Consider the following 27,918-nt stretch of genomic DNA (forward strand, 5'->3'; position numbering starts at 1 on the left):
CCGTTTTCTTTATGAAGCCGATCAAAGAATAGCTCGAGCGCTCCAGATTGCTTCGAACTTCTTGTGACAAAGGGATCCGGAAAGAACAAGGGTATAATGTTATAGAGAGCATGGTTTCAGTTCGATAGTACAACTGTCTCATCTCCAACATACATGAGAAAGATTATAATTTCTTTAAAAACTTCAAAAATATTTTAAAACCTCTCTAAAACATGGCTGGAAATACCTATTACTTATCTTGTAACGTTTAACGTTCTAAACATTCGCTACTCTTGAATGCGAAGAGGGAAAGTGAAGTAGTTGTTACATACAAAGCTCAGTCTTCACTCCAACGACGTGACGGTGATTCTGGAGTGCGCAACCGGCCGGTTAATAGGACACAGTACTTACCACAAGATTTATTGTTCGAGTTTAAATACTAACCAGACAACTGCAGGTCAGCATGGATATTGGGTTTTTTTTATCTTCAATCACCTTTATGCAACCACTGAACTATCTCACAGACGTTTCTTTCGCGAATGACTAAGTATTCCGCACTCGTGACTTCTTTAACACGCGGCCCATGTGTTAGCCATTTACAAGTGCTCCCTCATTTACGACTAACGTCAATCAAAGAAAAGTAAATAAAAGATTTTTGGTGTGGATGCGTGGATTACAGAACAGCGATCAAATCTGTCCAGGATTTATAAACGTTTATCTAAGGAGAGTGATTTTCGGCTTTTGTCTTCCAGTTAACGCAAAAAAAATTCTAAAGAATACAACTGAGGTACAATTTGTGGAACTTTCGGCAAGGCCTAACAATTCGCTTAGTCAAAACATTACAAAAACCCCCCCAGATTTCAACTGTGCTTCGAAGAACCCAAATAAACTCTTTTTTTTTTTTGCCAACTTTCCATGCACTTGCTTTCATCGCCTACTGCAACTTCAGCTAAAATGAAGACGTGGTTTCGGTCGTATGACAGCTCTTGATGGAGAGTTCTAGAGAACTCTTACTTGAGAATCGAGTCGATCAACCAGCGTCAAAGGTTAAGCGTATCCTAACTCATCAGCGATTTGGCATGGAGCCCTAAAGGCAGACATGAATCCTTTGTTATGTCCAACATGGTTCTAGGTCTAAATGAGGAGCAGGAACTATATTTGTTTTCTGCAATTGAATAGTGCTTGTTTTTTTTTTTCCAGATTATAAGCAAATTAAAAATCTCTTTGTTAAGTGTTTACTTGTTGCTTAGATCAATAGATACATCCGTCAAATTTAAATTACCCTTACACAGTTCTACCACTGATTTGGAAATCGTTCTCCTTGCCCAGACTATGTGAAACTAGATTAAATTATAGAATTAAGAAATAAAAGGAAGCGAATAGTCTTCACTACCAGGTGCCAAGTTCTAAATTTTGGTATTTTGGTTGGATTTCTTTGTCGATGGTGTGATGGCCGATGGTTATAACCTGTTGCTGGTGCTGTGAACCTGCTGCCATTTTGACGTTGTCGTTTTCGCTCGAGTAAACAGCTTTTAAGGGTACCATTTACAAAGCGTATAATCCCATTGTGTACTTGATGCTAGTTTAGTCTTTTCCGCTTCCAAGATGGGCTCTGCGAAGTTGAGACTTTTGCGAAATATGTTCTCTCGACAAAATTCAGGTCTTCAAATACTTCTCCTATTTATCGTAATTAGTTTTGTCTTCTATATCGCAGTGTTCAAAAACATGTTATTTTTACAAGAGAAGTATTTTGTAAATTTAACTGTTGCACATCGAGGCGTGAGGGAGGCTGATCAAGGAGAAGAATCCAGGAAGAAGCTGATATTGCTTTACACGTCTTTTTTTGGACAAAAGTGGGCGAATGATCCTTCCTTAGGACCCAATCGTTCGCCCTTTGAAGAGGGACACACGACTTTTATGAATTGCGAGGTTTCTAGTTGTCTGGTGACGTATAACAGGAGTAGGATATTAGAAGCGGATGCTGTTGGTTTTCACGCACGCGACATGCCTGAATTTCTTCCAAGACGCATGTCTTCGGAACAGATATGGTTCTATTTTGTTCTGGAAAATCCGCTGCACGTGCCCATGGATGCTCATGGGTTTGCTGGTGTTTTTAACTGGACGATGTCTTACAGCCGAGACTCAGAGGTTTATACACCTTACGGAAAGTATATAACTTTAGAGAAGCCCTCTGAAAAATATCTCACAGGTAATGAAACAGCTGGAAAGAGTAAACAAGTTGCTTGGTTGGTCAGTAACTGCCAGGCAACTGAACGATATCTCTACGTCATGGAATTACAAAACTACATCCACGTTTCCATATATGGATTATGCGGCCGGTTACGTTGTCCTCGGAAACGTCGTTGGCCTGTCTGCAATGCGTTGCTAAAGCAACACAAGTTTTATTTGGCGTTCGAAAACGGTAACTGTCCTGATTACATGACTGAAAAATATTGGGAAAACGCGATTAACAATGATATTATACCCATCGTTATGGGGGGAGCCAATTACAAGGAACTCGCTATTCCAAATTCCTACATTGATGTTCAAGATTTTGATTCTCCCAAACATCTTGCTGACTATTTGCTTTACCTCGATGCAAATGACACCGCGTACAGCGAATACTTTGCTTGGAAGAAATTTTATAAACGTGTAGCGACGAACCGTGCTTGTGTACTGTGTAATCAACTTCACAACCAAACTCTGTACGCCTTTCCAAGGGTTTACGAAGATATGAGGACATTTTGGGACAAAAATCACTGCAAAGAACTTGACTTGGTTAAGGGGAATTCATAGCGTATTGAGTGAACCACACCTTTTAAGACAAGGCTTCGTCATCCGATATGTAGAGGTGATGGTCAGTGCCGCTTATAGTACACAGGTTCACAATTTGGATCGATACGAGGCTCAAAACAATTTCCTAATATTTTACAGCTCATCGTTTGATAACCATGATTTTCCGTTTGCTACACTAACAATGCCATCATAAACATTCGTTTCAAATACCAGGCATTTCCCAAATGCAAGAATTTTTCATAGTAACATCACAAGCTCTTAGAAACAGCCCTAATTCATTTTCAAGTGTCCTGAACGAAACCGAATTAAAGTCACTTTAAGATCGAATATGAAGACCCATCTTTCTGCAAAGCTTGCAAAAACCTGCACTGTTGTTCATGGCCACCTGTTCTGTAATTGAAAAACTAGAATGGCTCCAAACATACAGGACAAATCAGTTGTATGATAAATTGAGAGAAAGATGACTTTTGAAGAAAATGAACGAGAAACCTGTGAGGTAAATATCCCTATGTCTCCATTTTGAGGTATTGTTGAATGATACACCCCCCCACCTCCGACCAGTTTTTGGAGAAAACATTGCTGGTATAGATGGGACATTTCTTGAATAGGGGACATCGTATGGCCAAGCTTGAAGATGAAAGTTAACTTCAAGTGTTGATAAATTCGAATTTACCAGCAAACATACAATTTGCTTTCATCTGTCTAGTGTTTAGATATGAACCAGCGAACCTGCAATTTTCTTTTAACTGTCTATGAATCTGCGAACATGCAATTTTCATTTCACTGTTTTGATATGAGTCACCAAACTGCAATTTTCTTTTAACTGTCCAGATATTTATTTAAATTTATATATTTATGTTTAAATCAAACACAATTTAACACACGTTTTAAGAACATCAAATGCTGAGTTGCTTGCACGTAAACGCTGATCACGGAAATGGTACCACAACTTCTTACATAACATTAATTCTCTTTATACTGTTTTCCTTACAAAAAAAGTTCAAACCTAAATGAAGTTCATTAAGGGAAAAAGCCCCTCATGGATTAAAATCACTATATCGATAAACTCAGTACAACACCGCCTCGATGTTTTTTCCTTACATGTCAGTGAAGATCCGTGTGGTGAAGATATCATGATTTTAAAAAGGTAGCAATTCTGATGCAAATTTTAAACGCTTCACATATTGGGGGCACCTGCAACGCCTGTTTAAGACGATGAACAGCGGACGAGGGTCAGTTTTTAAAACTCAAAACATGAAAATTTCAGCGAACTGAAAGTACACAGAAACTGACTATTATCTTCGTTTTTGTAAGTGACGAAGCGATTTGCTAAGAAGTCTGAAAACAAAGGGATGTTGATTTTCTGAAACCCTGATTTTACTTGAATTTTTAGCTCTATTTTGTTGTTATTCGAATCGTCTTAAGCAGCAAAGTAAACATTAGTTGGTGGTACTGGGCTTTAGTTTCCACTCGCGGCATAACTATCATAGTCATAAAACCATCGCGAACACATCTGAAGCATGAAAAAGCACCTCAGTTACTCAAGATCTAGCCGAGAATTTCATCAGCTGCAGATTAAAATAAAATAATGGCCAAAATATAAAGAATGAATATGTCCGTACGACCGCTTCGACGTACGCTTGATTTTCCTCTCCTAGATGCATTATTATACAGGTAATCATAGCCATAACAAAATTTTTGGTTATTTTCTCAGAGTATGGTCTATTCGTATCGTATCTCGGTGTTCTTTCCACACGAAGTAAACACCCCATATAATTATGATATGATAGTTATGTCGTTAGCAGATCCAGCTTAAACAAAATAATGAAAGACGTATCAACCAGGATTAAAACATCAGTTGATCACTTCCTGCCGAAAACAAAAACAATGTTATTTCATTTCAAAATGTCCTCAGTATTCAAAAATTGTTATGATATACACGTAGTGCATATGCATGAAGCTCAGTTCTAAATCGAAGCCGGCACAACGGAGTCGTGGCTGCTATAGTTATCCCCACTTTGGAAGAAGGTTTTGAATAGCATAGAAGGCAGGAAAAAAAACCCTTTAGTACTTATTTCCTCTTATTTTGAACAGTCAGAAGCAGAAAGTTATTGGCATAAAAATTAAAATTTGCAGCTATAGTTTGAATCTTCATGAAACATTCAAGTGACAAGGAAGGGAGAAAGGTATAACTGGCAAACAAAAACCTCTCACAAGTTGTATCGAAAATTATATTTATTTTCCTCCTTCCATCGTTGATTAAATAGTATGCGTGTGTTGTAAAAGTTTCTTTTCAAGCTAGAGTTGTAAATTCGATTCCCGGGTTGATACACGCGCATGCGATAAACACCAAACCAAAGAGGATCTTTTCTTTCTTTATTCCTTTTCCTATTCCTTGGGGCGTTATTATATCGAAGTGGTCAACTAAAATTATTACGTGAAGAAATCACCTAAGTATTGTGATCAAAGCTTAAGAATAATCTCGGTTTTGGAAACGAGCACGTGGCAATTAAAGAAACCAAAGGAAAGGTAAAAACGAGCGATAAATTTTACTTTGAGTAACGACTACGAGCTAGATAACATAATCACAAAACAAGTCATTGCTTACCAACGTTCGCGGGTCTTGATTACTTTATCGAGAATTACAGTCTAACTTGTCTTCTATTCAAAACGATCTTGATCACACGGGGTCTTATCTTCAACTGAAACGCTTTCAATAATTTTCTGTCTAAAAGAACTAATCACGGGGGCTTCAAACTAACCAAAAAAATATTTCGCAGCTTTTCTCGGAAGCGGTAACACTTAGCTTCAACGGAAGCAGTTACATGTGTTTGGTTAATATTTCCACTTTTTCAGCAATTTTAGCTCGGTCAATGAAAATAATAAAGGTTATGTATCGGATAATTTAAATGCTAATGAACGCCTGCTGTAAACTTTAGATTCTGCTCAATTGTTTGCTATTGGAGATCAATTCTGAGTGATTTTGTGATGACGCAAAATGAGGACACAAATCCGGAGATAATCTTACATTTAGCAAATAAAGGACGATTTGAAGGAGATTTTTGCAGTTTACAGCCAAGAAAGTTAATATTATGGAATGTTGTGTCTTTTTTTTGAGAGTTAACCTCACCATCCTTTAAAAAAGCTTTATTAAAAAACATTGACAAAGATGAGCGAATGTTTCATAAATATTAAAAAGGTTATGTCAGATAAATTGGCTTCTTTGGGTCAGCTTAGAAAACCACCAACTTAGAAAGAGCCATATCATAGTCTCGTACCGAAATCTGTTTTTAGGTTGAGTTTGAGGAGAGTAGTTACTAAAACTACTGTGGTGCGCCCGTTTACGTACCTTTTGCGATCCTTTTAATCGAAGATTATAATTAACACTAAGCTCTGCCCTAGGATAAATATTCTAGTGTTTATTTCCTTTTATTATCTCGGCTGTTTTCATATTTTCTGTGTGCAAATTTTTTAAGAGTTATCAGCTTCGCAACGGGCACTCGATAGGACAATGGAGCTTTAGTGATCACATCCCTTAAGTAAAATGACTCCAATTTAAATGAGTTTCTTCTTCAAGTAATTCAGGAAAGTTTTTCTATGACTGTCAATTTTTATCCTAGTAACAAAGTTTTGTCCAAATATTTAATGCAAACGATTTCATATTCATCAGCAGGATGTCAAGACCGACCATTGTTGTAATTGAACCCTCATCAATTCGTGCACTTACCAAGTAACTAACATATTTTTCACAATAGGAACAGGAGAGAAGGGTTTTCAGCTCTGTTTCACCGGATGTAGGAAATATTGCATCGGTAAAACTGTTCTTGGTGTTGCGCGATCAAATTAGATATCCAAGTTTGGCTTTCAGGAAAGGTGTCGCAAGTTAAGAAATACTAGCCAGCTTCAAAACAATTTGAAGGTGATTCATTAGTCATCCTCAGCCATATTAATCATCAAGTCAAGAGTTTCTACATAAAAGCTCGAGCAGTGTCCATTGGTGTTAATCATGACCGAGACTGCTGAATCAAATCACGATGAACACGGACATTTTGAAGGAATTCCAACAGCATCAGTCGCGCTTTTGGCAGGAATTTGTAGTGCTTTGCTTGGCTTCGTTTCATTCGCAACAAACAGTGTTCTTCTATGGACTCTTTTCAAAGATCCGTACATGTATTTCCGAGTGCGCCCCACAACGTTTCTCGTGGCAAGCCTCGCGTTAAGTGATTTACTTGGAGGAAGTTTCGTGCAACCTTTGTACTCAACGTACATGCTTTGCCATCCGTGTCGAGTAAATTTACCAAGCCTACACAAGATTTCTACCGTTTCTTCTCATATTAGCACCAAAATATCAATTTCAACGGTCGTGGCTTTATCAGTGGACAGATTTCTGGCTATAAAGTTTATTTGGAAGTATAGGGCGCTTATAACAGTGCGAAAGGTCGTCATATGTAACATTTTGATATGGCTCCTTTGTGGGCTGTTTGAAGCATGGCACTCAATAAGTACATCAGAGGAAATATTCCACACAGTGGATCTTCATCTTCAGTCTACGGCTCCACTGACAATACTTTGCGCTGTCAACGCAGCGACTTACATTGAATTCCGCCGATATTCAAGAAACGTCACGTTCCTGCAACAAGACAATGGAGGAAGATCGCGCGTTTCTGCTCGGAACATCGGTCTGGAAAAAAAGATCGTTTTGACAATCATCCTGATCACAATCGTGCTGTTTATATCAATTATGCCCCACCTAATTGTTACTAACTTGAAGGAGCAGTGTCCCGAAGAACAAAGCAATGTGTGTGATGGGCTAGCTTTTGAAATAACAAATGCTCTATCAATTTCGATGTTGTGCGTTAGCTGTGCTGTAAATCCGTTTCTATACGCGTGGAGAATACCGCAGTATCGACAAGCGCTAAGAGCTGTTTGCCGCACAACTTTCAGCAGGTCTGCTTGAGGGAACCGAACCACGTGTATTAGTTAAGGTTTATCGGCCTTTCCTACTGCTTTAGGCTCTGGAAGTTTAATCGAACAGAACACTCCTGCAGGGGATCAAATTCAACCAAAGCAAGAGCGACTGAAATTGCCAAGACTTGGGCACGAGACCAAAATGCTCTTAGTGGAGCGCAATTAATTTTGTTGTTTATGGAGCGTGTAAAAGGAGATATCAATATCTTTGTTCAATCCTCCTCGATCTTTGTAATTCAGAATTTTGTATTTTTTTTTTAAAGGATTAAAAGGCTATAGAGTGTGTGAAAATATCAAAGCTTGTCTCAAAAGCACAGACGTAATTTTTAAAGCTCGGGTGTAAAATGTCTCAGAGAGGAATTTCAAAGCTTAGCGGCAAAAAGAAAAAACACCTTTTAAGTATTTGCATTTTTCATTATATTTTAGGATGACGCTGAATGAAAACTTTGTAAATTGAATGCGATTGAAGGTAAACAGCGGAAATGGAGCTTTATTTCTCAGATTTTAACAAATCTGTGAACAGTGAATGTTAATTCCGGGTAGATCACACGAAAAAAGTCTTAGAAATGTGATACGGCCAAATTTCTTGGCTTTCTGATGTGAAATCCGAATGATGTAAAAAAACTGTTCAATTTTTTTTTTCAGTCAGTTACTCCACCCAACATTGCATCGAGAAAATTTTATTTAAGTGCCAGAAAATTCAGTGATCAGCGTGAGACGAGTTGATCAAAACGTTTTAATGGGTTGTCTTTCGTGCGCAAATGACGATGTCTGGTGGATTTCCTAAAGAGTAAATATACATCCATTGTAAAAGTACAAAGCAAGGATGACAGGTGCTCTATATATCCGCCTTCAAATGTGAAAAACTATGGCTTAATTAAACTGTTGTCAGATTCTATCAACAACTTCGTATGGGTTAAATCACGCTTTGAAAATTTGTTTATACACGGAACCAGACAGCGAGATCATATTTATCACTATTTAGGTTAACATTTTCGCTCTTTCCACTGAGCGGCAATCGGACATATTTCACTTCCCGGCGGCGAAAAAATGACACAAATAGCGATTTTATACGCCGATCGCGGCGACCAGCGGAAATCGCCGGGTGTGCCCGGTGCGGCGACTGCGATTTTCGCCGATTGCAGCGATCAGCGTATAAGATTGCCAATATCTGGCATGTCACCTATTAATGATGTTGCATTTCGGTTCGAAGTTGCTGTGTCTACCACTTAGCGTACTCTGCGCCCTCGACACGAGACCGGGATTAACAAAGTTGGATCGTTTAGAGTGGCGCTAGCCTGCAGTGCGGGCGTCTTATCAGGACGAGTTAACATTAACAAGCTCGTGATCATCTGTATTTTATATTCCGCCGCCGTGTTTGATTTGGAGCTAGAGTCGTCTCTCACTCTTAGTACAAATTTCTTTCTTTTCCCAGCCTTCCGCTGCCATAAAAATTAAAGATGGCAGCTATAATTATTCCCAAGATAATACTGAGCACTTGCCTACTAAAATAATGCCTGCTCTGTAGAGTACAAGAGTGGCGCTGTCGGAAAAAAGAGGCGCTTATTTTGTTTTCCCCTAGTTTTTAGTAATTTGGAGATTTTTTTTCGAATTAATTGAGAAGTACGATCACGGGTTAAAACGAAAACGATGAATACAAGTCAAACCGTGTCTTTTCTGGGTGTTAATGATTTCCTTTAGCTTTCATTTTCCAAAACAAGTTTGTTAGCAGGTATTAGCAGTTGGAGAAATGGGAAACTCTCGATTTTCGAAAATCAAAAAGGCACTGTTTATATCTTTCGAGCTATTGTGTTCATCTCGCAAAGAAGGTTGCTAAAAAATGATTTCGTTTCGACAAGAACCTTGTAGGACTTTTAGATACTCATGGCTGGATGACGAACATCGGACGAGGATCAGTTTTTAGTACTGAAAACACGAAGAGTTCAACGAACTGAAAGTACAAAGAAACTGATTATTATCTTCGTTTTTGCAAGTGACGAAGCGATTTGGTAAGAAGTCTGAAAGCAAAGGGATGTTAATTTCTGAAAGCCTCATTTTACATGAATTTTGAACTCTCTATTGTAGTTATTCGAATCGTCTTAAGAACAGCAAAGTAAACATTGGTTGGTGATACTGGGCTTTAGTTTTCACTGGCGGTATAACTATCATCGTCATAACGGCATCGAGAACACATCCGAGGCATGATGCAAGATCTAGCCGAGAATTTCATCAGCTGCAGATTACTGGAATTGAAAATAATGGCCAAAATATAAGGAATGAATATTTCCGAACGACTGCTTTGACGTACGCTTGATTTTTCTTCTCCCAGAAGCATTATTATACAGGTAATCATAGTCATAATAAAACTTTCGGTTATTTTCTTAGAATATAGTTGGTTCGTATCGTGTCTCGGTGTTCTTTCCACATAAAGCAAACACCCCTTATAATTATGATATGATCATTATGTCGGTAACAGATCCAGCTTAAACCATGTTAGTTATGTCGAAAGTTATATTTATTTTCCTCCTTCCAACGTTGATTAAATAGTATTCATATGTTTGGTTAATATTTCCAATTATTCGGCAATTTTAGCTAGGTCAATGAAAACAATAAAGGTTTTATATCGAATATTTTAAATGCTCTTGAACGCCTGCTGTAAGCTTTAGATTCTGCTCAATTTTTTGCTTTGGAGATCAATTCTGAAAGATTTTGTGATGACGCAAAATGAGGACACAAATCCGGAGATAATCTTTCATTTAGCAAATAAAGGACAAGAATGAAATGCGAATGAAAACGATTTGAAGGAGATTTTCGCAGTTTACAGCCAAGAAAGTTGATATTATGGAAGGACTCTCACAAAGTAAAAAACACAAAGTTGAAGATATTCTTAACAATCGGCAAAACAAGAGATTAACGTTTCCTGGAAAGATTACAATTATAGAGACGTTGGCTGCATCCCAATTGGTCTACATTTTGTACTCATTACGTACATGTTTCAAATCGTTAAAAGAAATAAATGATTTGCTTTTCAAATTTCTCTGGGATGGAAAAAGGGACAAAATCAAACGATGTTTCATGGACATCATGGCATTTAATAAGTCTTTAAAGATCGCGTGGATAGTAAAGTATATTTCTAATGATTGTAAATCTAAATGGAAAAATTTGGGGGATTTCTTTCTTTCAAAATGGAGAGGAAAATTAGTTTTTCTTGGGAACTTGAGGAAAAAAAACGCTAACAAACATGATATCAAGGAGGACTTCCTCCGAGAACCTATCGAAATCTGGGTGGACTTTAATTTTAGAGACTCTTTCCTCTCCAAACACGACTTTTGTAGTAGTAGTAGTTGTATAATATGGAATAACTCATTGGTCAGAATTGCTAATAGGCCTTTTTTTTTACATGCACTGAGCAGAAACTGGTGTACAAAATATCAAAGATCTTGTTAACGATGGTTTTTAAGGTCATAACCTATGGAGAGTTTAGAGAGAAATATTGCTTATCTGCCTCTTTCCTTGAATTTCATGGAGTGACCGCGGCCATAAGGAGCGCTATGAAGTCTGTGAAATTGAAAACGCCAGGTGGAAAGGATCAGGGGTTTTCGGTGCAAAAACTGATTGCAGCAACCAAGCCGACTGAATTAGCGTATAAAATTTTAATACCAAAAAATTATACTAGCCCCTAAAAGAGTCAAGAAAAATGGGTAAGGGAATGTGACCTTGAAGTGGTGGAGGATTTGAGCTGGAAGTCGATTTATTTACTACCAAGGTTGTGTACGCTCAGTATTAAGATAACGAACTTCCAGTTCAAATTTCTCCACAGAAGTAAAGTAATGAATTCCTTTCTGCCTAAAATAGGAATTTCGGAGACTGCTCTCTGTGCATCCATCTTTTCTGTGAATGCTCGGTAACGAAAACCTTTTGGGGAAGGGTTCATTGTTTTTTCGTTTCAATTCATATGATACCAGCCTCACACGTTTTGGATATCTATGAATGTTTAGGTTTTAGAGGAGAGAAAAAGGATATTTTAGTAAGCCATTGTTTGCTCCTCGCAAGGTATTATCTTTATTACGGTAAATTTAAGAACATATCTCCATCTATCAGAGAATATGCGCAACTGAAATTGAAAAACAAATATCTATCGTGACTGATTCACAGAACAAACTTCAACAGAAGTGGGACAAAATACTTCATGCACTAGAATTGCTATATAGTTTGCGGGCGGGCTCCAAATATGAGCCTGCTTGAAGGATATATCTTACTCTCCTTATGCTGATCGTAAGCCTCAATTTTTAGCTAAACGCTGTACTTTTGGGTTTTTATTTCAAGCTCTTACTCCTATCTATCCCAACCACAATTTAGCCTTTTTGTCTTTCGTAACTGTTAATTTTTTGTGAATAAGTTTCTCTTTTTTTTGTGCGTAAATGATGTGCCTCTAAATATGTGTGCATCATCACATTGTACGTAGTGTAAGTAGAACAATGTAAGTAGTATAAATATTAATTGTGTCTTAAGAATACTGTAAGTAAGTAGTGTAACGCAATGTACTTAGAGAGTCTTGTGAAAGGAACGGGACCATGTAGAAGTCGGCAGTTTTTTTTAATGTTGTGTCTTTTTTCGAGAGTTAACCTCACCATCCTTTAAAAATGCTTTATTAAAAAACATTGACATAGATAAGCGATTGTTTCATAGATTTTAAAAAGGTTATGTCAGATGAATTGGCTTTTTTGGGTCAGCCTGTAAAACACACCAGCGTAGAAAGAACCGTATCGTAGTCTCGTACCGAAATCTGTTTTTAGGTTGAGTTTGAGGAGAGTAGTTATTAAAACTTCTGTGGTGCGCTCGATTACGTCACTTTTGCGATCCTTTTAATCCAAGATTATTATTAACATAATTGTTTAAATCTCTGCTCTAGGATGAATATTCTAGTGTTAATTTTCCTTTTACTATCTCGGCTGTTGTCATATTTTCCGTTGGCAAATTTTTAATAGGCATCAGCTTCGCAACGGACACTCAATAGGACAAGGGAGCTTTCGTGATTACATCCCTTAAGTAAAGCGATTCGAATTTAAATGAGTTTCTTTTTCAAGTAATTCAGGCAAGTTTTTCAATGACTGTCCATTCTTATCCTGGGAACAGAATTTTGTCCAAATATTTAATGCAAACGATGTCATATTCATAAGGAGGATGTCAAGACCGACCATTGTTGTAACAGAACCCTCGTCAATTCGTGTAATTACCAAGTAACTAACGTACATTGGTCACCATAAGAACAAGAGAGAAGGATTTTCAGCCCTATTTCACGGGATGTAAGAAATATTGCATCGGTAAAACTGTTCTTGGTGTTGCGCGATCAAATTAGATATCCAAGTTTGGCTTTCAGGAAAGGTGTCGCAAGTTAAGAAATACTAGCCAGCTTCGAAACAATTTGCCTCTCATGTGACCGGGCGATTCATTAGTCATCCTCAGCTATATTAATCATCAAATCAAGAGTTTCTACATCAAAGTTTGAGCAGTGTTCGTTGGTGTTAATCATGAACGAGACTGCTGAATCACATCACGATGAACACGGACATTTTGAAGGAATTCCAGCAGCATCAGTCACACTTTTGGCAGGAATTTGTAGCGCTTTGCTTGGCTTCGTTTCATTCGCAACAAACAGTGTTCTTCTATGGACTCTTTTCAAAGATCCGTACATGTATTTCCGAGTGCGCCCCACAACTTTCCTCGTGGTAAGCCTCTCGCTAAGTGATTTACTTGGAGGAAGTTTCGCGCAACCTTTGTACTCAACATACATGCTTTGCCTTCAATATAAAGTCAATTTACCAAGCCTACACAAGATTTCTACTGTTTCTTCTCATATTAGCACCAAAATATCAATTTCAACGGTCGTGGCGTTATCAGTGGATAGATTTCTGGCTATAAAGCTTATTTGGAAGTATAGGACGCTTATAACATTGCGAAAGGTCGTCATATGTAACATTTTGATATGGCTCTTTTGTGGGCTGTTTGAAGCATTGCACTCCATAAGTACATCAAAGGAAATATTCCACACAGTGGATCTTCATATTCAGTCTACGGCTCCACTGACAATACTTTGCGCTGTCAACGCAGCGACTTACATTGAATTCCGCCGATATTCAAGAAACGTCACGTTTCTGCAACAAGACAATGGAGGAAGATCGCGCGTTTTTGCTCGGAACATCCGTGTGGAAAAAAAGATCGTTTTGACAATTATTCTGATCACAATCGTGTTGTTTATATCACTTATGCCCTACCTAATTGTTACTAACTTGGAGGAGTGGTGTCCCAAGGAACAAAGCAATGTGTGTGATGGACCAGCTTTTGAAATATCCAGAGCTCTATCAATGTCGATGTTGTGCGTAAGCTGCGCTGTAAATCCGTTTCTATACGCGTGGAGAATACCGCAGTATCGACAAGCGCTAAGAGCTGTTTGCCGCACAACTTTCAGCAGGTTTGCTTGAGGGAACCGAACTACGTGTATTAGTAAAGGTTTATCAGCCTTTCCTACTACTTCAGACTCTGGAAGTTAATCGAACAGAACACTCCTGCAGGGGATCAAATTCAACCAAAGCAAGAGCGACTGAAATCGCTAAGACTTAGGCACGAGACCAAAATGCTCTTAATGGAACGCAATTAATTTTTCTGTTTATGGAGCGTGTAAAAGGAGATATCAATATCTTTGTTCAATCCTCCTCGATCTTTGTAAGTGTTTGAAAATATTAAAGCTTGTCTCAAAAGCACGAGTCGTAATTTTTAAAGCTCGCTTGTAAAATGTCTTAAAGAGGAAATTCAAAGCTTAACGACAAAAAAGAAAAAACACCTTTTAAGCATTTGCATTTTTCATTATTTTTTGGGATGACGCTGAATGAAAACTTTGTAAATTGAATGCGATTGAAGATAAACAGCGGAAATGGAGCTTTATTTCTCAAATTTTAACGAATCTGTGAACAATGAATGTTGATTCTGGGTTGTAAAGACTGTTGATCACACGAAAAAAGTCTTAGAAATGTGATACGGCCAAATTTCTTGGCTTTCTGATGTGAAATCCGAATGATGTAAAAAAACTGTTCAATTTTTTTTTTCAGTCAGTTACTCCACCCAACATTGCATTGAGAAAATTTTGTTTAGGTGCCAGAAAATTCAGTGATCAGCGTGAGACGAGTTGATCAAAACGTTTTAATGGGTTGTCTTTCGTGCGCAAATGACGATGTCTGGTGGATTTCCTAAAGAGTAAATATACATCCATTGTAAAAGTACAAAGCAAGGATGACAGCTGCTCTACATATCCGCCTTCAAATGTGAAAAACTATGGCTTAATTAAACTGTTGTCAGATTCTATCAACAACTTCGTATGGGTTAAATCACGCTTTGAAAATTTGTTTATACACGGAACCAGACAGCGAGATCATATTTATCACTATTTAGGTTAACATTTTCGCTCTTTCCACTGAGCGGCAATCGGACATATTTCACTTCCCGGCGGCAAAAAAATGACACAACTACCGATTTTATACTCCGATCGGGGCGACCGGCGGAAATCGCCGGGTGTACCCGGTGCGGCGACTGCGATTTTCGCCGATCGCAGCGATCAGCGTATAAAATTGCCAATATCTATGGCATGTCACCTAATAATGATGTTTGGTTAACAAAGTTGTATCGTTCAGAGTGGTGCTAGCCTACAGTGCGGCAATCGGACATATTTCACTTCCCGACGGCGAAAAAATGACACACTTAGCGATTTTATACGCTGATCGTGGGGCTATCTATAAAATAAAATGAGGAATCTTTAAAAGCGGGAATCTTCAAAACGGGGAATCTTTAAATGCGGGAATCTTTAAAATGGGGAATCTTAAAAAACACTTGCCGATTTCTCAGCGAAGGACAAGAATTTTGTGGAAAATACTATGCTTATGATCGTCCAACTGTAGTAAAAGTCGCTTTCATGTTATGGTGATCATGCCATATCAGGCAGTAAAGCAGCCAAGAAATGTTTCGAAAGCTTTTTGGAAACGTAAACGAGTATAAAGTTTCGAAATTTGAAGCCTGCTACAAGGAGTATTTTTGTTTACAGTATTCAGCTTTCTATGCATTTGTTCAAGGGTAAAACATGCAAGTTTGTGTACGTACAGTCACATTACCATGTTTATGTTTCTGCACGTACAAATTACCTTTAATCAAGATTTATTTTCCGCCAAATCCTGTTTAATGTCATGTGTAAAGCTTTCTCACGCGTTCAAATTAAAGTCGGTGCTTAACAGCAGCGCGACAGTTTGTCTAGACAAAGCTGTATATTTCACGCTTGAACAAACTTTGAAAAATTGAGCCATTCATTACGCTTTGTTAGGAAAGGAATTGCCGCAACAAAACATGTCGATCAAAACAAAGAATCTGATACTGAAATTTATTAGTGACAGCCGGAAACGGGGAGAAAATGAGCCTTGACAAAAGCCTACAAATTCACGCTGAAACTGAAAAATTATTTTGAACCCTGAAAATACCATTCTCTCATTCCCCATTCTCCTATTCCCTGTTCTTAATTTTAAAGATAGCCCTGATTTAGGGCTGTCCACAAGTTGCTCCAATTTTCTCAAAAAGTTGCTCCAAAGTTGCTCCAAAGTTGCTCCAAAGTTGCTCCAAAGTTGCTCCAAAGTTGCTCCAAAGTTGCTCCAAAGTTGCTCCAAAGTTGCTCCAAAGTTGCTCCAAAGTTGCTCCAAAGTTGCTCCAAAGTTGCTCCAAAGTTGCTCCAAAGTTGCTCCAAAGTTGCTCCAAAGTTGCTCCAAAGTTGCTCCAAAGTTGCTCCAAAGTTGCTCCAAAGTTGCTCCAAAGTTGCTCCAAAGTTGCTCCAAAACTCTAAAAGTTGCTCAAAAGTTGCCCCAAAATCTAAAAGTTGCTTTCAGTTTTTTAGTGTAAGAGATTGATTAACAACTTAAATAAAGATTTAATGAATAGATTTCACTTTGCATAGATATTACATACATAATTATATCATACTGACTCATCAATATTGTAAGACTGAGTCTCTCTCAACCCAAGTCATAAAAATCTGATTCTCTGTATTGGCTTTCTATTACGATAACCACGTGATTGTATTCGAACAAAACAAACTTTGCTAATATGCTTATTAAATATAAAAAGTTTCTCTGGCATACACGATTGTATGTGGTATAAAACCATAGTCTTTCAATATTTACATCTTTGCAGATGTAGTACAGAGCGCTGTCCCTGTTAGTGATTGTTTTGCACCACCAGCTAGTCCTCTTCAGACATATAGTTCAAGATTTCATGTGCGCTTATCGTCATTGTAACGTAACATGACCGATGTTTCCACTGTTTCTTCTAATGCTGCCTCTTGCTGCTTGCTAAATGCATTTTGCAGCAGGCTAAACACTCGTTCAGCTGATGCTGAACTAGGCTACACCAACAAGATCTTTTTGACTGCGGCAGAAACACATTAGAAACCAATCAGATGTACACAAAGAAGGTTCTGATTGATACATGCAGTAGCTGACAAAAATAAACAAAAGCTTGGATACTTTTATGTATATTGATAAACACGAAAAAATTGCATTCCTGAATAAGAATTCAGCTGAAGGACAAATTTTGATGGCACACACTTCATTCCGTCAATACTGTCAAATTTATCTGCCATCAGTTTGTTGATTTCCTGTAAATGTGTATCTTTCATGTATACGTTATGATTAATTAATAACATGATTTCTCATGTGATAAGCACCTGTAAATTTTTCAAATACTTTAAACTGCACACACACTATGAGCTCAACATTCGTTGTTTGTGAAAAATTTACTTCTGCTTATTTAGAATACCAAAGTACACTTTAATTAACTTAGCTTAGACTTAAATGGAACTGACATTTGTCACGTTTATAGTTAAAAGTTAGAGCTACTTGATGTGGATTAGATAACCATCAGGTATCCTCGGAGACCCAGGGTTCTAATCACATCTGTAGACCCCTTAAAAGCACAGTCTTAACAGATCAGTTCCAAACTGTCACGGTCATTCTGAATTTTGATTGGTACCAGAAGTTCAATCTTGTTCTGGCAAATGAGAGAGAAGCAGGTCTCACAAGTCCTCTTGTGTGCTCTAACACAAAGTGATACATGAAATTCAGTTGCTTACCATGTTTGTTTTGGACCTTTTTATACGGTAGATTAGCACTTTACATGATGATGTGAAGTCGACCATTTGCATGATGATGTCAAGTTCACACATTCATTTCTCCACATAACTTGAATTTGGTAGACTCACTGGCATGAAATTACAATTTCAATAATAAGAAAACTTGAAAGCTTCTGGTAGTTTAAATCATATGATAACATCATGAACTTGCCTGTACATTGAACTCTGCTGTGTTTAAGTTATGTCTCTGATTACTGTTCCTGAAATCTATTATGGTGACGCTCTATCTCTATTGAACTTTCTGTTAAATAAAACCTCCAGGTCAAATTGTAAATCTTATTGGGTTAAAAATTATTAGCAACGTTAATGTAATGTTACTTCAGAGTACTTAACTCAAGATATGATTCATTAAAGTATTCCTTGTGCTCTGATCTTATAATGCACCTATCTTTTTTCCCTAGACTCTTCCATTTGCAACCTCATATCTACCTACGTGAGCTAAATTTTTCTGTGTTCTTTATTGAAAATACAGTCCCACAAAACCTAAATACAATAATTATAGTAAACATTTTGCTCTCAACCAACTGAAAGTTGAACTTTATGCCCTAATGGACAAAAGAAACCTACACTCAGCATTGTGTTACTTTACATGTATGTATTGTCCAAAATTAGTCATGCATTCAAACCAGATCAAGCTCCCAATGGCTTCGTAAGCCACACATGTACGCATTGCGGACCTATTTTTCCCGCTTCGCTGTTGCCATTTTGTTTGTTTACATTGGTTCGCGCAATTTTTATACGTCACCCGATGAAACCTGGGATCAAGGCTGAAGTGCCACATTGTCGCGATCAGCGAAAAAAACCGTTTCCTGGAAAAACTGGATCAAGGATCACCGGATCAAGGATCAAGGATCAAGGATCAGTTCAAAATGAATCAAATAAATTAAATAAATCATGTTTGATTTCTCATCTACGTGACTCAGTCAATGCTCAAGCGAAAATCAGAGAAAAATAAGCGAAATCGGCACAAATATAATAGATATAATAAACATAAATATACTAAATACTGAAAAAGCCATACCAAATTGGAAGTGGAAGTGCCAATTTTCGCCTACCGACTATTAAGACAGCTATTTAAGACTGACAGCTACAGAGCGGGTTTACTGAAATTTCCAAATTATCCCGAGTGTCGGTATGTGATTACGTATCTGACTTCCTGTGCAATTTCAAAACACGAAGCCGTTTTTGGCAACTGCCGGAGTGAACAGCAAATTTTCAGCCGCTTTTACTTCATCTCTTCAAATTTTCACTGACGTCATATCCTTAAAGGAAAAGCAGATGGAATGCATCTGAAGAATCACTTACTTAGAAGAAGACGTTTTCGATGTTTTTCCAACGGGCTTAGACAAGAGACATGATTCGGAAAGTGATAAAATTGTATCGCCCCACTGAGTTGTTGTTGTGAGTCCCCTGCAGTACACACGGAAGCAACAAGTCGAAAATCTCCAGAACACTCACTGGAGAATTGAATTAGTTTTTTAGTCTTACGTGAATTTTTTTTTAAAGAAAGTACCTGACGACTAACGAGGAGGAATTGTTTTTTCTTTCTTTTGTCACCAGTGAGCACAGCAGGCAGAAAATTTGGTCCCAAACTTTTGATCACTTCCGACAAAATAAAGGACCTTAAGGTTTACCGATTCTCTCTTTCTCAATAGCTTCAACAGGGGAACTGCACCAACGGTTAAGCATGGTACGCAAAAGCAGAAGTGCTTAAAAAAACGTGACTTTTTTAAACTGCTTTTTCGCGAACAGATAAATATCCAGCTCAATGTCAAAGAGAAAACCTGCGAATATTTGTTAGATCGACTAATGCTTGGGTGAAAATGCAAAGAATTGGAAAATAATAGCAATTTTGTTGTCCATTGGCCGTGTCTACAAATGTATGCAGAAGAAAGGTTTGTGTGAATGACAAAAAACCCTCTGTTTTCATTTCTCTAGTGAAAGAATAAAATTACAGACGTTTGCATTGTCTATGCAATGAAAATCCCCGGAAACTACATTGGAATCGAGAATAGACAGTTTCTTATCTAACTTGCGATCAAGCGTTCTTGGGGGTAGCGTGAAAGTCGGAAGACGGGGGAAGGGCTGAAAAACAACGCCTGTCTGTCAACAGAGAGAGATCTTGACTGAGTCACATAGACTAGCAATCAATCATGCCTATTAATTTATTTAATTTATTTGATTCATTTTGAACTGATCCTTGATCCTTGATCCTTGATCCTTGATCCTTGATCCTTGATCCTTGATCCTTGATCCTTGATCCTTGATCCTTGATCCTTGATCCTTGATCCTTGATCCTTGATCCTTGATCTCTGATCCCTGATTCAGTGATTCAGTGATCCTTGATCCAGTTTTTCCAGGAAACCGAAAAAAAGTGAGTCCGCAGCGATCTTACGCGATCGGCGTATAAAATCGCCAGTTGTATCGCCGGCTTAAAGTACACCGCAACCGAAGACGTAAATTACCAATTAACCGTCAGATGTTCCCTAATTTTTGGCAAAAACTTTCAATGTTTGTACGTTAACTCTGAAATAAAGATGTCAACTACAGCAATAATGACGCCATGGGAGTCATTACTGAGGCGATTAGTTTAACCACTTATCGTACCCAATCGCCTGGCTCATTATTATGATATTAAGAAAGGTTGCGCGGGGCTGTAAGCAGGTTATTAATGGGACAATTAGAATCGGTTCACAAACTGATCAAAACACCTAATAAGGATGCCTTGTTGCATTTCGAAGTTGCGGTGTCTATCCACTTAGTGTACTCTGTGCCCTCGACATGAGGCCGAGGTTTACAAAGCTTGATGGTTTAGAGTGGCGCCGGCCTGCAGTGTGGGCGTCTTATCAGGACGAGTGAACATTAACAAGCTCGCCATCATTTGTATTCTATATTCCACCGGCCGTGTTTGATTTGGAGTTAGAGTCGTCGCCCACCCTTAGTACAAATTTCTTTCTTTTCCCAGCCTTCCGCTGCTATAAAAATCAAAGATGGCAGCTATAATTTTCCCTAAGATAATGTTGAGCGCTCACTCGCCAAAATAACGCCTTTTCTGTAGAGTGCGGCCAATTCGCGCTCATTTTCGCCTGGATTTCTAAGGTACGCTTACAGTAGATATCTCCAATAACCTCATTGAAAAGTAGACAAAAGAACATTCCTTTCCGATCATTTCATCGGAGCCAATCACAATCGACACATTGTAAAACAAAACATAAAACCAAATATATTGTGCTAGAGGACTCTCAAGTTTTTGTCTTGCTGACGATCTTCTTTCCAACATCTACTGACTAAGTAGTTGAAAAGGAATGTTTCAATGTTGCGCACGTGCAAACAGAAGTTAGTGCGCAGAAGATTTGTTACTTATTTGAACACCCTTCAAACAAAGACTGAAAAGTCAATTTTAAGACCTTGGAATTATTTCATTCCAAGATTGAGAAAAGAGAGTTCTTATTTTCGATTCAATTTTCGAGTTTACATCACAAGTGTCTTTGAAGCCAAAAATAGGGTCGGAAAGTATTAATTAACTTGCCAAGTAAATTATCAACAGTTATTTAGTTGACAACTGACAAATGCCCTAAAATCTAACTGAGAACTGATAAATGGCCGAAATTTTTAGCTTACAACTGACATTTGTACCTGCCCATCTAGACCCTCTTGTAGCAGACGCCACCGTACAGTAAACTACCAGACTGGTTAGAAAGGTGGTGAATTTGCGCAACTTATGGGTCTCAATAAGAGATACGCAAAGGTTCTCGGACGAAACATGAATAATGTGTTAACAATTTGATGTCAGTGCAAAAAGTGCCCTTCATTGATACTCAATAAAACCCTGCTATTTTACATATTGATTACTTGTGCGTGCTTTTCAACGTATATTGATCAGAGAAAAGATACCCTCACAGTCGAACAGCAACCCGTCGACAGAAGGAAGTGATTTTGTTCAAAGGAGAAACGTTACCGGAAGAACGAAGTGTAATATGACTTTTTTTAATCGAGGATATAGTTTTCCGTGTTTCACCCTCTAATACTTTTGAGTGGAAGGCATCTAATGTCTCCCAGGAATATCACCCCTGAATGAAAACATTAAGGTCATGAGAATTAAGGAAATGATCGCGAACTCGAAAAGCTCTCGATTGTTATACAAATACTTCTTGTAAGAATCAGGAAATGTAGGGAGAACCTGCATGTTAAGGTTTACAGGGTTAAAAGATGCGTATCAAAATACAATTAACGTGTGATCTCAAAATAAATGTTCAGAGGGAAGTGTTTGTGAAACAGAGCGGGTAAGGTGGAGTGAGTGTATTCTGTTTATTTAGCTTTTTTCTGTTTATTTAGCTTCTCTCTTTTCGTTTATTAACCGGCCGTTGTAGAGATGGACTTTGCCTATGTAGAGAAGTGGCCATTTTCTTAAAAAATGTGAAATGATAACAGTGATTGTATGAACCTTCCGCCGGAACAGACTAAAAGTTGCCATTATCAGGAAGTGACCTCGGAATTCCCACTTCTTTAGAACTTATTGGCACAGTGATCAAGTGCGTGTTCATAGTTTTAATGTTTTCAGCTTTAATATGAGAAATTCTTTGTGCAATCGCACAAGATCATCTTATAGAGAACAGTCCTCTCTTTTACGATATACTTTTGAATCACACCTTTTAAGACAAGGCTTCATCATCCGATATGTAGAGGTGATGGTCAGTGTCACTCGTAGTACACAGGTACACAATTTGGATCGATAGGAGGCTCAAAACAGTTTCCTGATATTTGACAGCTTATCGTTTGATAACCAAGATTTTCCAAATGCTACACCGACAATGCCATCATAAACATTTGTTTTAAATACTAGGCATTTCCCCAACGCAAGAATTTTCCATAGTAACACCACAAGCGCTTAGAAACAGCCTTAATTTATTACCTAGTGTCCCTAAACGAAACCAAATTGATTAAGATCGAGTATGAAGACCCATCTTTCTGCAAAGCGTGCCAAAACCTGTATTATTGTTCATGGCCACCTGTTCTGTAAATGAAAAACTAGAATGGCTCTAAACGTACAGAACAGCCGCCCCATATCCTAAATTTAGAGAAAGATGAATTTTGAAGAAAATAAAGGAGAAAGCGTTGAGTTAAATATCCCTATGTCTCTACCTTGAGGTATTTTTGAATGATACACCCCCCCCCCCCCACCTCCAGCCAGTTTTTGGAGGAAACATAGCTGGTATAGACGAGACCTTCTTCAATAGGGGACATCATATGGCCAAGCTTGAATATGAGAGTTAACTTCAAGTGTTGATAAATTCGAATTTACAAGCAAACATGCAATTTGCTTTCAACTGTCTTGTGTTTATATATAAATCAGCGAACCTACAATTTTCGTTTAACTGTCTATGAATCTGCGAACATGCAATTTTCATTACATTGTTTTGATATAAATCACCATACTGCAATTTTCTTTTAACTGTCTAGATGTTAATCAGCGAGCGTGCAGTTTTCTTCCAGTTTCTATCCAGATATTTATTTAAATTTATATATTTATGCTTAAATCAAACACAATTTAACACACGTCAGTTTTAAGAACATCAAATGCTGAGTTGCTTGCACGTAAACTCTGATGGTACCACAACTTCTTATATAACATTAATTCTCTTTATACTGTTTTCCTTACAAAAAAGTTGAAACCTTAATGAAGTTTGTTAAGGGAAAAAGCCCTTCATGGATTAAAATCACTATATCGATAAACTCAGCACAATACCGCCTCGATGTCTTTTTCTTACATGTCAGTGAAGATCCGTGTGGTGAAGATATCGTGATTTTAAAAATGTAGCAATTCTGATGCAAATTAATATCCATGGTGTTAAACGCGTCACATATTGGGGGCACCTGCAAATGTCATCATCAAAAATTGTAATTCAAGGATTGTATTCTCATCACTTGTCTGCTTGATAATGTAATGATTTTATAAGGAAAAATTCTGTCTTGGTCGCTCATAGTAGTTTCAAGGTTAAACCTTTGAACTGTGCTCTTTTTACTGCAGTTCCCTTCCATGCATTTACAACATACATTCCGCAGGAAAGAGCTAAGAGTTGACGGAAAAATCCTAAACTTCATTTTTCATGTCCTCGCATTTCCTATTTAGCATACCATCATTTTACTGTTTAAGACGATGAACAGCGGACGAGGGTCAGTTTTTAATACTGAAAACATGAAAATTTCAGCGAACTGAAAGTACACAGAAATTGACTATTATCTTCGTTTTTGCAAGTGACGAAACGATTTGCGAAGAAGTCTAAAAACAAAGGCATGATAATTTTCTGAGAGCCCCATTTTACATCAATTTTGAACTCTATTTTGTTGTTATTCGAATCGTCTTAAGAGTAGCAAAGCAAACATTAGTAGGTGGTGCTGGGCTTTAGTTTCCACTCAAGGCATAACTATCATAGTCATAAAACCATCGCGAACACATCCAAAGCATGAAAAAGCACCTCAGTTACTCAAGATCTAGCCGAGAATTTCATCAGCTGCAGATTACTGGAATCGAAAATAATGGCCAAAATATAAGGAATGAATATGTCCGTACGACTGCTTCGACGTACGCTTGATTTTTCTCTCCTAGACGCATTATTAGACAGGTAATCATAGTCATAACAAAATTTTCGGTTATTTTCTCAGAATATGGTCTTTATCGGTGTTCTTTCCACACGAAGTAAACTCCCCATATAATTATGATATGATCGTTATATATAAATATCGTATCAGATAATGAAAGGTGTATCAACCAGGATTAAAGCATCAGTTGATCACTCCCTGCCGAAAACAAAAATAATGTTATTTCATTTCAAAATGTCCTCAGTATTCAAAAATTGTTATGGTATACACGTCATGCATACGCATGAAGCTCAGTTCTAAATCGGAGCCGGCACGAAGGAGTCGTGGCTGCTATAGTTATCCCCGCTTTGAAAGAAGGTTTTTAATAGCATAGAGGGCAAGAAAAAAGAACCTTCAAAGTACATATTTCCTCTAATTTCGAACGGTCAGAAGCAGAAAGTTATTGGCATAAAAATTAAAATTTCCTGCTATAGTTTCAATCTTCATGAAACATTTAAATGACAAGGAAGGCAGAAAGGTATAATTGGCAAACAAAAACCTCTCACAAGTTATGTCGAAAGTTATATTTATTTTCTTCCTTCCATCGTTGATTGAATAGTATCCATGTGTTTGGTTAATATTTCCACTTTTTCAGCTATTTTAGCTTGGTCAATGAAAATAATAAAGGTTTTATATAGGATATTTTAAACGCTAATGAACGCCTGCTGTAAACTTTAGATTGTACTCAATTGTTTGCTATTGGAGATCAATTCTGAGTGATTTTGTGATGATGCAAAATGAGGAAACAAATCCGCAGATAATCTTACATTTAGCAAATAAAGGACGATTTGAAGGAGATTTTCGCAGTTCACAGCCAAGAAAGTTAATATTATGGAATGTTGTGTCTTTTTTTGAGAGTTAACCTCACCATCCTCCAAAAAAGCTGTATTGAAAAACATTGACATAGATAAGTGAATGTGTCATAAATATTAAAAAGGGTATGTCAGATGAATTGGCTTTTTTGGGTCAGTTTTTAAAACGCACCAACTTAGAAAGAGCCATATCGTAGTCTCGTACCGAAATCTGTTTTTAGGTTGAGTTTTAGGAGAGTAGTTCATAAAACTACTATGGCGCGCCCGTTTACGAAAGTTTTTCGATCCTTTTAGTCCAAGATTATAATTAACAATTGTTTTAAGCTCTGCCCTAGGATAAATATTGTAGTGTTTATTTCCTTTTACTATCTCGGCTGTTTTTATGTTTTCTGCTGGCAAATGTTTTGATAGTCATCAGCTTCGCAACGGACACTCGATAGGACAATGGAGCTTTAGTGATCACATCCCTTAAGTAGAATGACTCGAATTTAAATCAGTTTCTTCTTCAAGTAATTCAAGAAAGTTTTTCAATGACTGTTAATTTTTATCCTGGTAACAGAATTTTGTCCAAATATTTAATGCAAACGATGTCATATTCATCAGGAGGATGTCAAGACCGACCATTGTTGTAATAGAACCCTCATAAATTCGCGCACTTACCAAGTAACTAACGTACATTGTTCACAATAGGAACAGGAGAGACGGATTTTCAGCTCTGTTTCACCGGATGTAGGAAAAATTGCATCGGTAAAACTGTTCTTGGTGTTGCGCGATCAAATTAGATATTCAAGTTTGGCTTTCAGGAAAGGTGTCGCAAGTTAAGAAATACTAGCCAGCTTCAAAACAATTTGCCTCTCATGTGACCAGGCGATTCATTAGTCATCCTCAGCCATATTAATCATCAAATCAAGAGTTTCTACATAAAAGCTTGAGCAGTGTCCGTTGGTGTTAATCATGAACGAGACTGCTCAATCACATCAAGATGAACACGGACATTTTGAAGAAATTCCAACAGCATCAGTCGCGCTTTTGGCAGGAATTTGTAGCGCTTTGCTTGGCTTCGTTTCATTCGCAACAAACAGTGTTCTTCTATGGACTCTTTTCAAAGATCCGTACATGTATTTCCGAGTGCGCCCTACAACTTTTCTCGTGGCAAGCCTCTCGCTAAGTGATTTACTTGGAGGAAGTTTCGTGCAGCCTTTGTACTCAACATACATGCTTTGCCATCCATGTCGAGTTAATTTACCTAGCCTACACAAGATGTCTACTATTTCTTCTCATATTAGCACCAAAATATCAATTTCAACGGTCGTGGCGTTATCAGTGGATAGATTTCTGGCTATAAAGCTTATTTGGAAGTATAGGACGCTTATAACAGTTCGAAAGGTCGTCATATGTGACATTTTGATATGGCTCTTTTGTGGGCTGTTTGAAGCATGGCACTCAATAAGTACATCAGAGGAAATATTCCATACAGTGGATCTTCATCTTCAGTCTACAGCTCCACTGACAATACTTTGCGTTGTCAACGCAGCGACTTACATTGAATTCCGCCGATATTCAAGAAACGTCACGTTTCTGCAACAAGACAATGGAGGAAGATCGCGCGTTTTTGCTCGGAACATCGGTCTGGAAAAAAAGATCGTTTTGACAATCATCCTGATCACAATCGTGCTGTTTATATCAATTATGCCCTACCTAATTGTTACTAACTTGAAGGAGCGGTGTCTCGAGGAACAAAGCAATGTGTGTGATGGGCTAGCTTTTGAAATAACAAGAGCTCTATCAATGTCGATGTTGTGCGTTAGCTGCGCTGTAAATCCGTTCCTATACGCGTGGAGACTACCGCAGTATCGACAAGCGCTAAGAGCTGTTTGCCGCACAACTTTCAATAGGTCTGATTGACTGAACCGAACTACGTGTATTAGTCAAGGTTTACCAGCCTTTCCGATTGCTCTAGGCTCTGGAAGTTTAATCGAACAGAACACTCCTGCAGGGGATCAAATTCAACCAAAGCAAGAGTGACTGAAATCGCTAAGACTTGGGCACGACACCAAAATGCTATAACTGGAGCGCAATTAATTTTGCTGTTTATGAAGCGTGTAAAAGGAAATATTAATATCTTTGTTCAATCCTCCTCGATCTTTGTAATTCAGAATTTTGTATTTTTTTTTTCAAAGGGTTAACAGACTATAAAGTGTGTGAAAATATTAAAGCTTGTCTCAAAAGCACAAGACGTAATTTTTAAAGCTCGAGTGAAAAATGTCTTAAAGAGGAAATTCAAAGCTTAGCGACAAAAAGAAAAAACACCTTTTAAGTATCCACATTTTTCATTATTTTTTGGGACGACGCTGAGTGAAAACTTTGTAAATTGAATGCGATTGAAGATAAACAGCGGAAATGGAGCTTTATTTCTCAGATTTTAACAAATTTTTGAACAATAAATGTTGATTCCGGGTAGTAAAGACTGTTGATTACACGAAAAAAGTCTTATAAATGCGATAA

At 37.7% G+C, this 27,918-nt stretch overlaps 4 protein-coding genes across 4 annotated transcripts in view; all 4 read left to right on the forward strand.

Annotated features, from left to right (window-relative positions):
* The first annotated feature begins 877 nt into the window (after positions 1–877).
* Positions 878–3,276, forward strand: LOC113665367 (core alpha-(1,3)-fucosyltransferase). Its single transcript, XM_027181038.2, has one exon. It carries the CDS (start codon positions 1,585–1,587, stop codon positions 2,773–2,775), a length of 1,191 nt encoding a protein of 396 aa, XP_027036839.2. The 5' UTR covers positions 878–1,584; the 3' UTR covers positions 2,776–3,276.
* A 2,637-nt stretch (positions 3,277–5,913) lies between these two features.
* LOC149050250 (adrenocorticotropic hormone receptor-like) lies at positions 5,914–8,041 on the forward strand. The gene has a single exon (XM_089198419.1). It carries the CDS (start codon positions 6,782–6,784, stop codon positions 7,730–7,732), a length of 951 nt encoding a protein of 316 aa, XP_089054545.1. The 5' UTR covers positions 5,914–6,781; the 3' UTR covers positions 7,733–8,041.
* A 4,287-nt stretch (positions 8,042–12,328) lies between these two features.
* On the forward strand, positions 12,329–14,501 carry LOC149050251 (adrenocorticotropic hormone receptor-like). Its single transcript, XM_089198420.1, has one exon. It carries the CDS (start codon positions 13,275–13,277, stop codon positions 14,223–14,225), a length of 951 nt encoding a protein of 316 aa, XP_089054546.1. The 5' UTR covers positions 12,329–13,274; the 3' UTR covers positions 14,226–14,501.
* Positions 14,502–25,794: 11,293 nt separating this feature from the next.
* Positions 25,795–27,918, forward strand: part of LOC149050252 (adrenocorticotropic hormone receptor-like) — a 2,318-nt gene continuing 194 nt past the window's right edge. Inside the window, exon 1 of the mRNA XM_089195741.1 lies at positions 25,795–27,918. This exon is cut by the window's right edge and continues 194 nt beyond it. Within this exon, the coding sequence (XP_089051867.1) occupies positions 26,368–27,318 (951 nt within the window). The 5' untranslated portion in view covers positions 25,795–26,367 and the 3' untranslated portion in view covers positions 27,319–27,918.

The sequence above is a fragment of the Pocillopora damicornis genome, chromosome 2 (genome assembly GCF_964200805.1).
Source record: "Pocillopora damicornis chromosome 2, jaPocDami1.2, whole genome shotgun sequence".
Lineage (NCBI taxonomy): Eukaryota > Metazoa > Cnidaria > Anthozoa > Scleractinia > Pocilloporidae > Pocillopora > Pocillopora damicornis.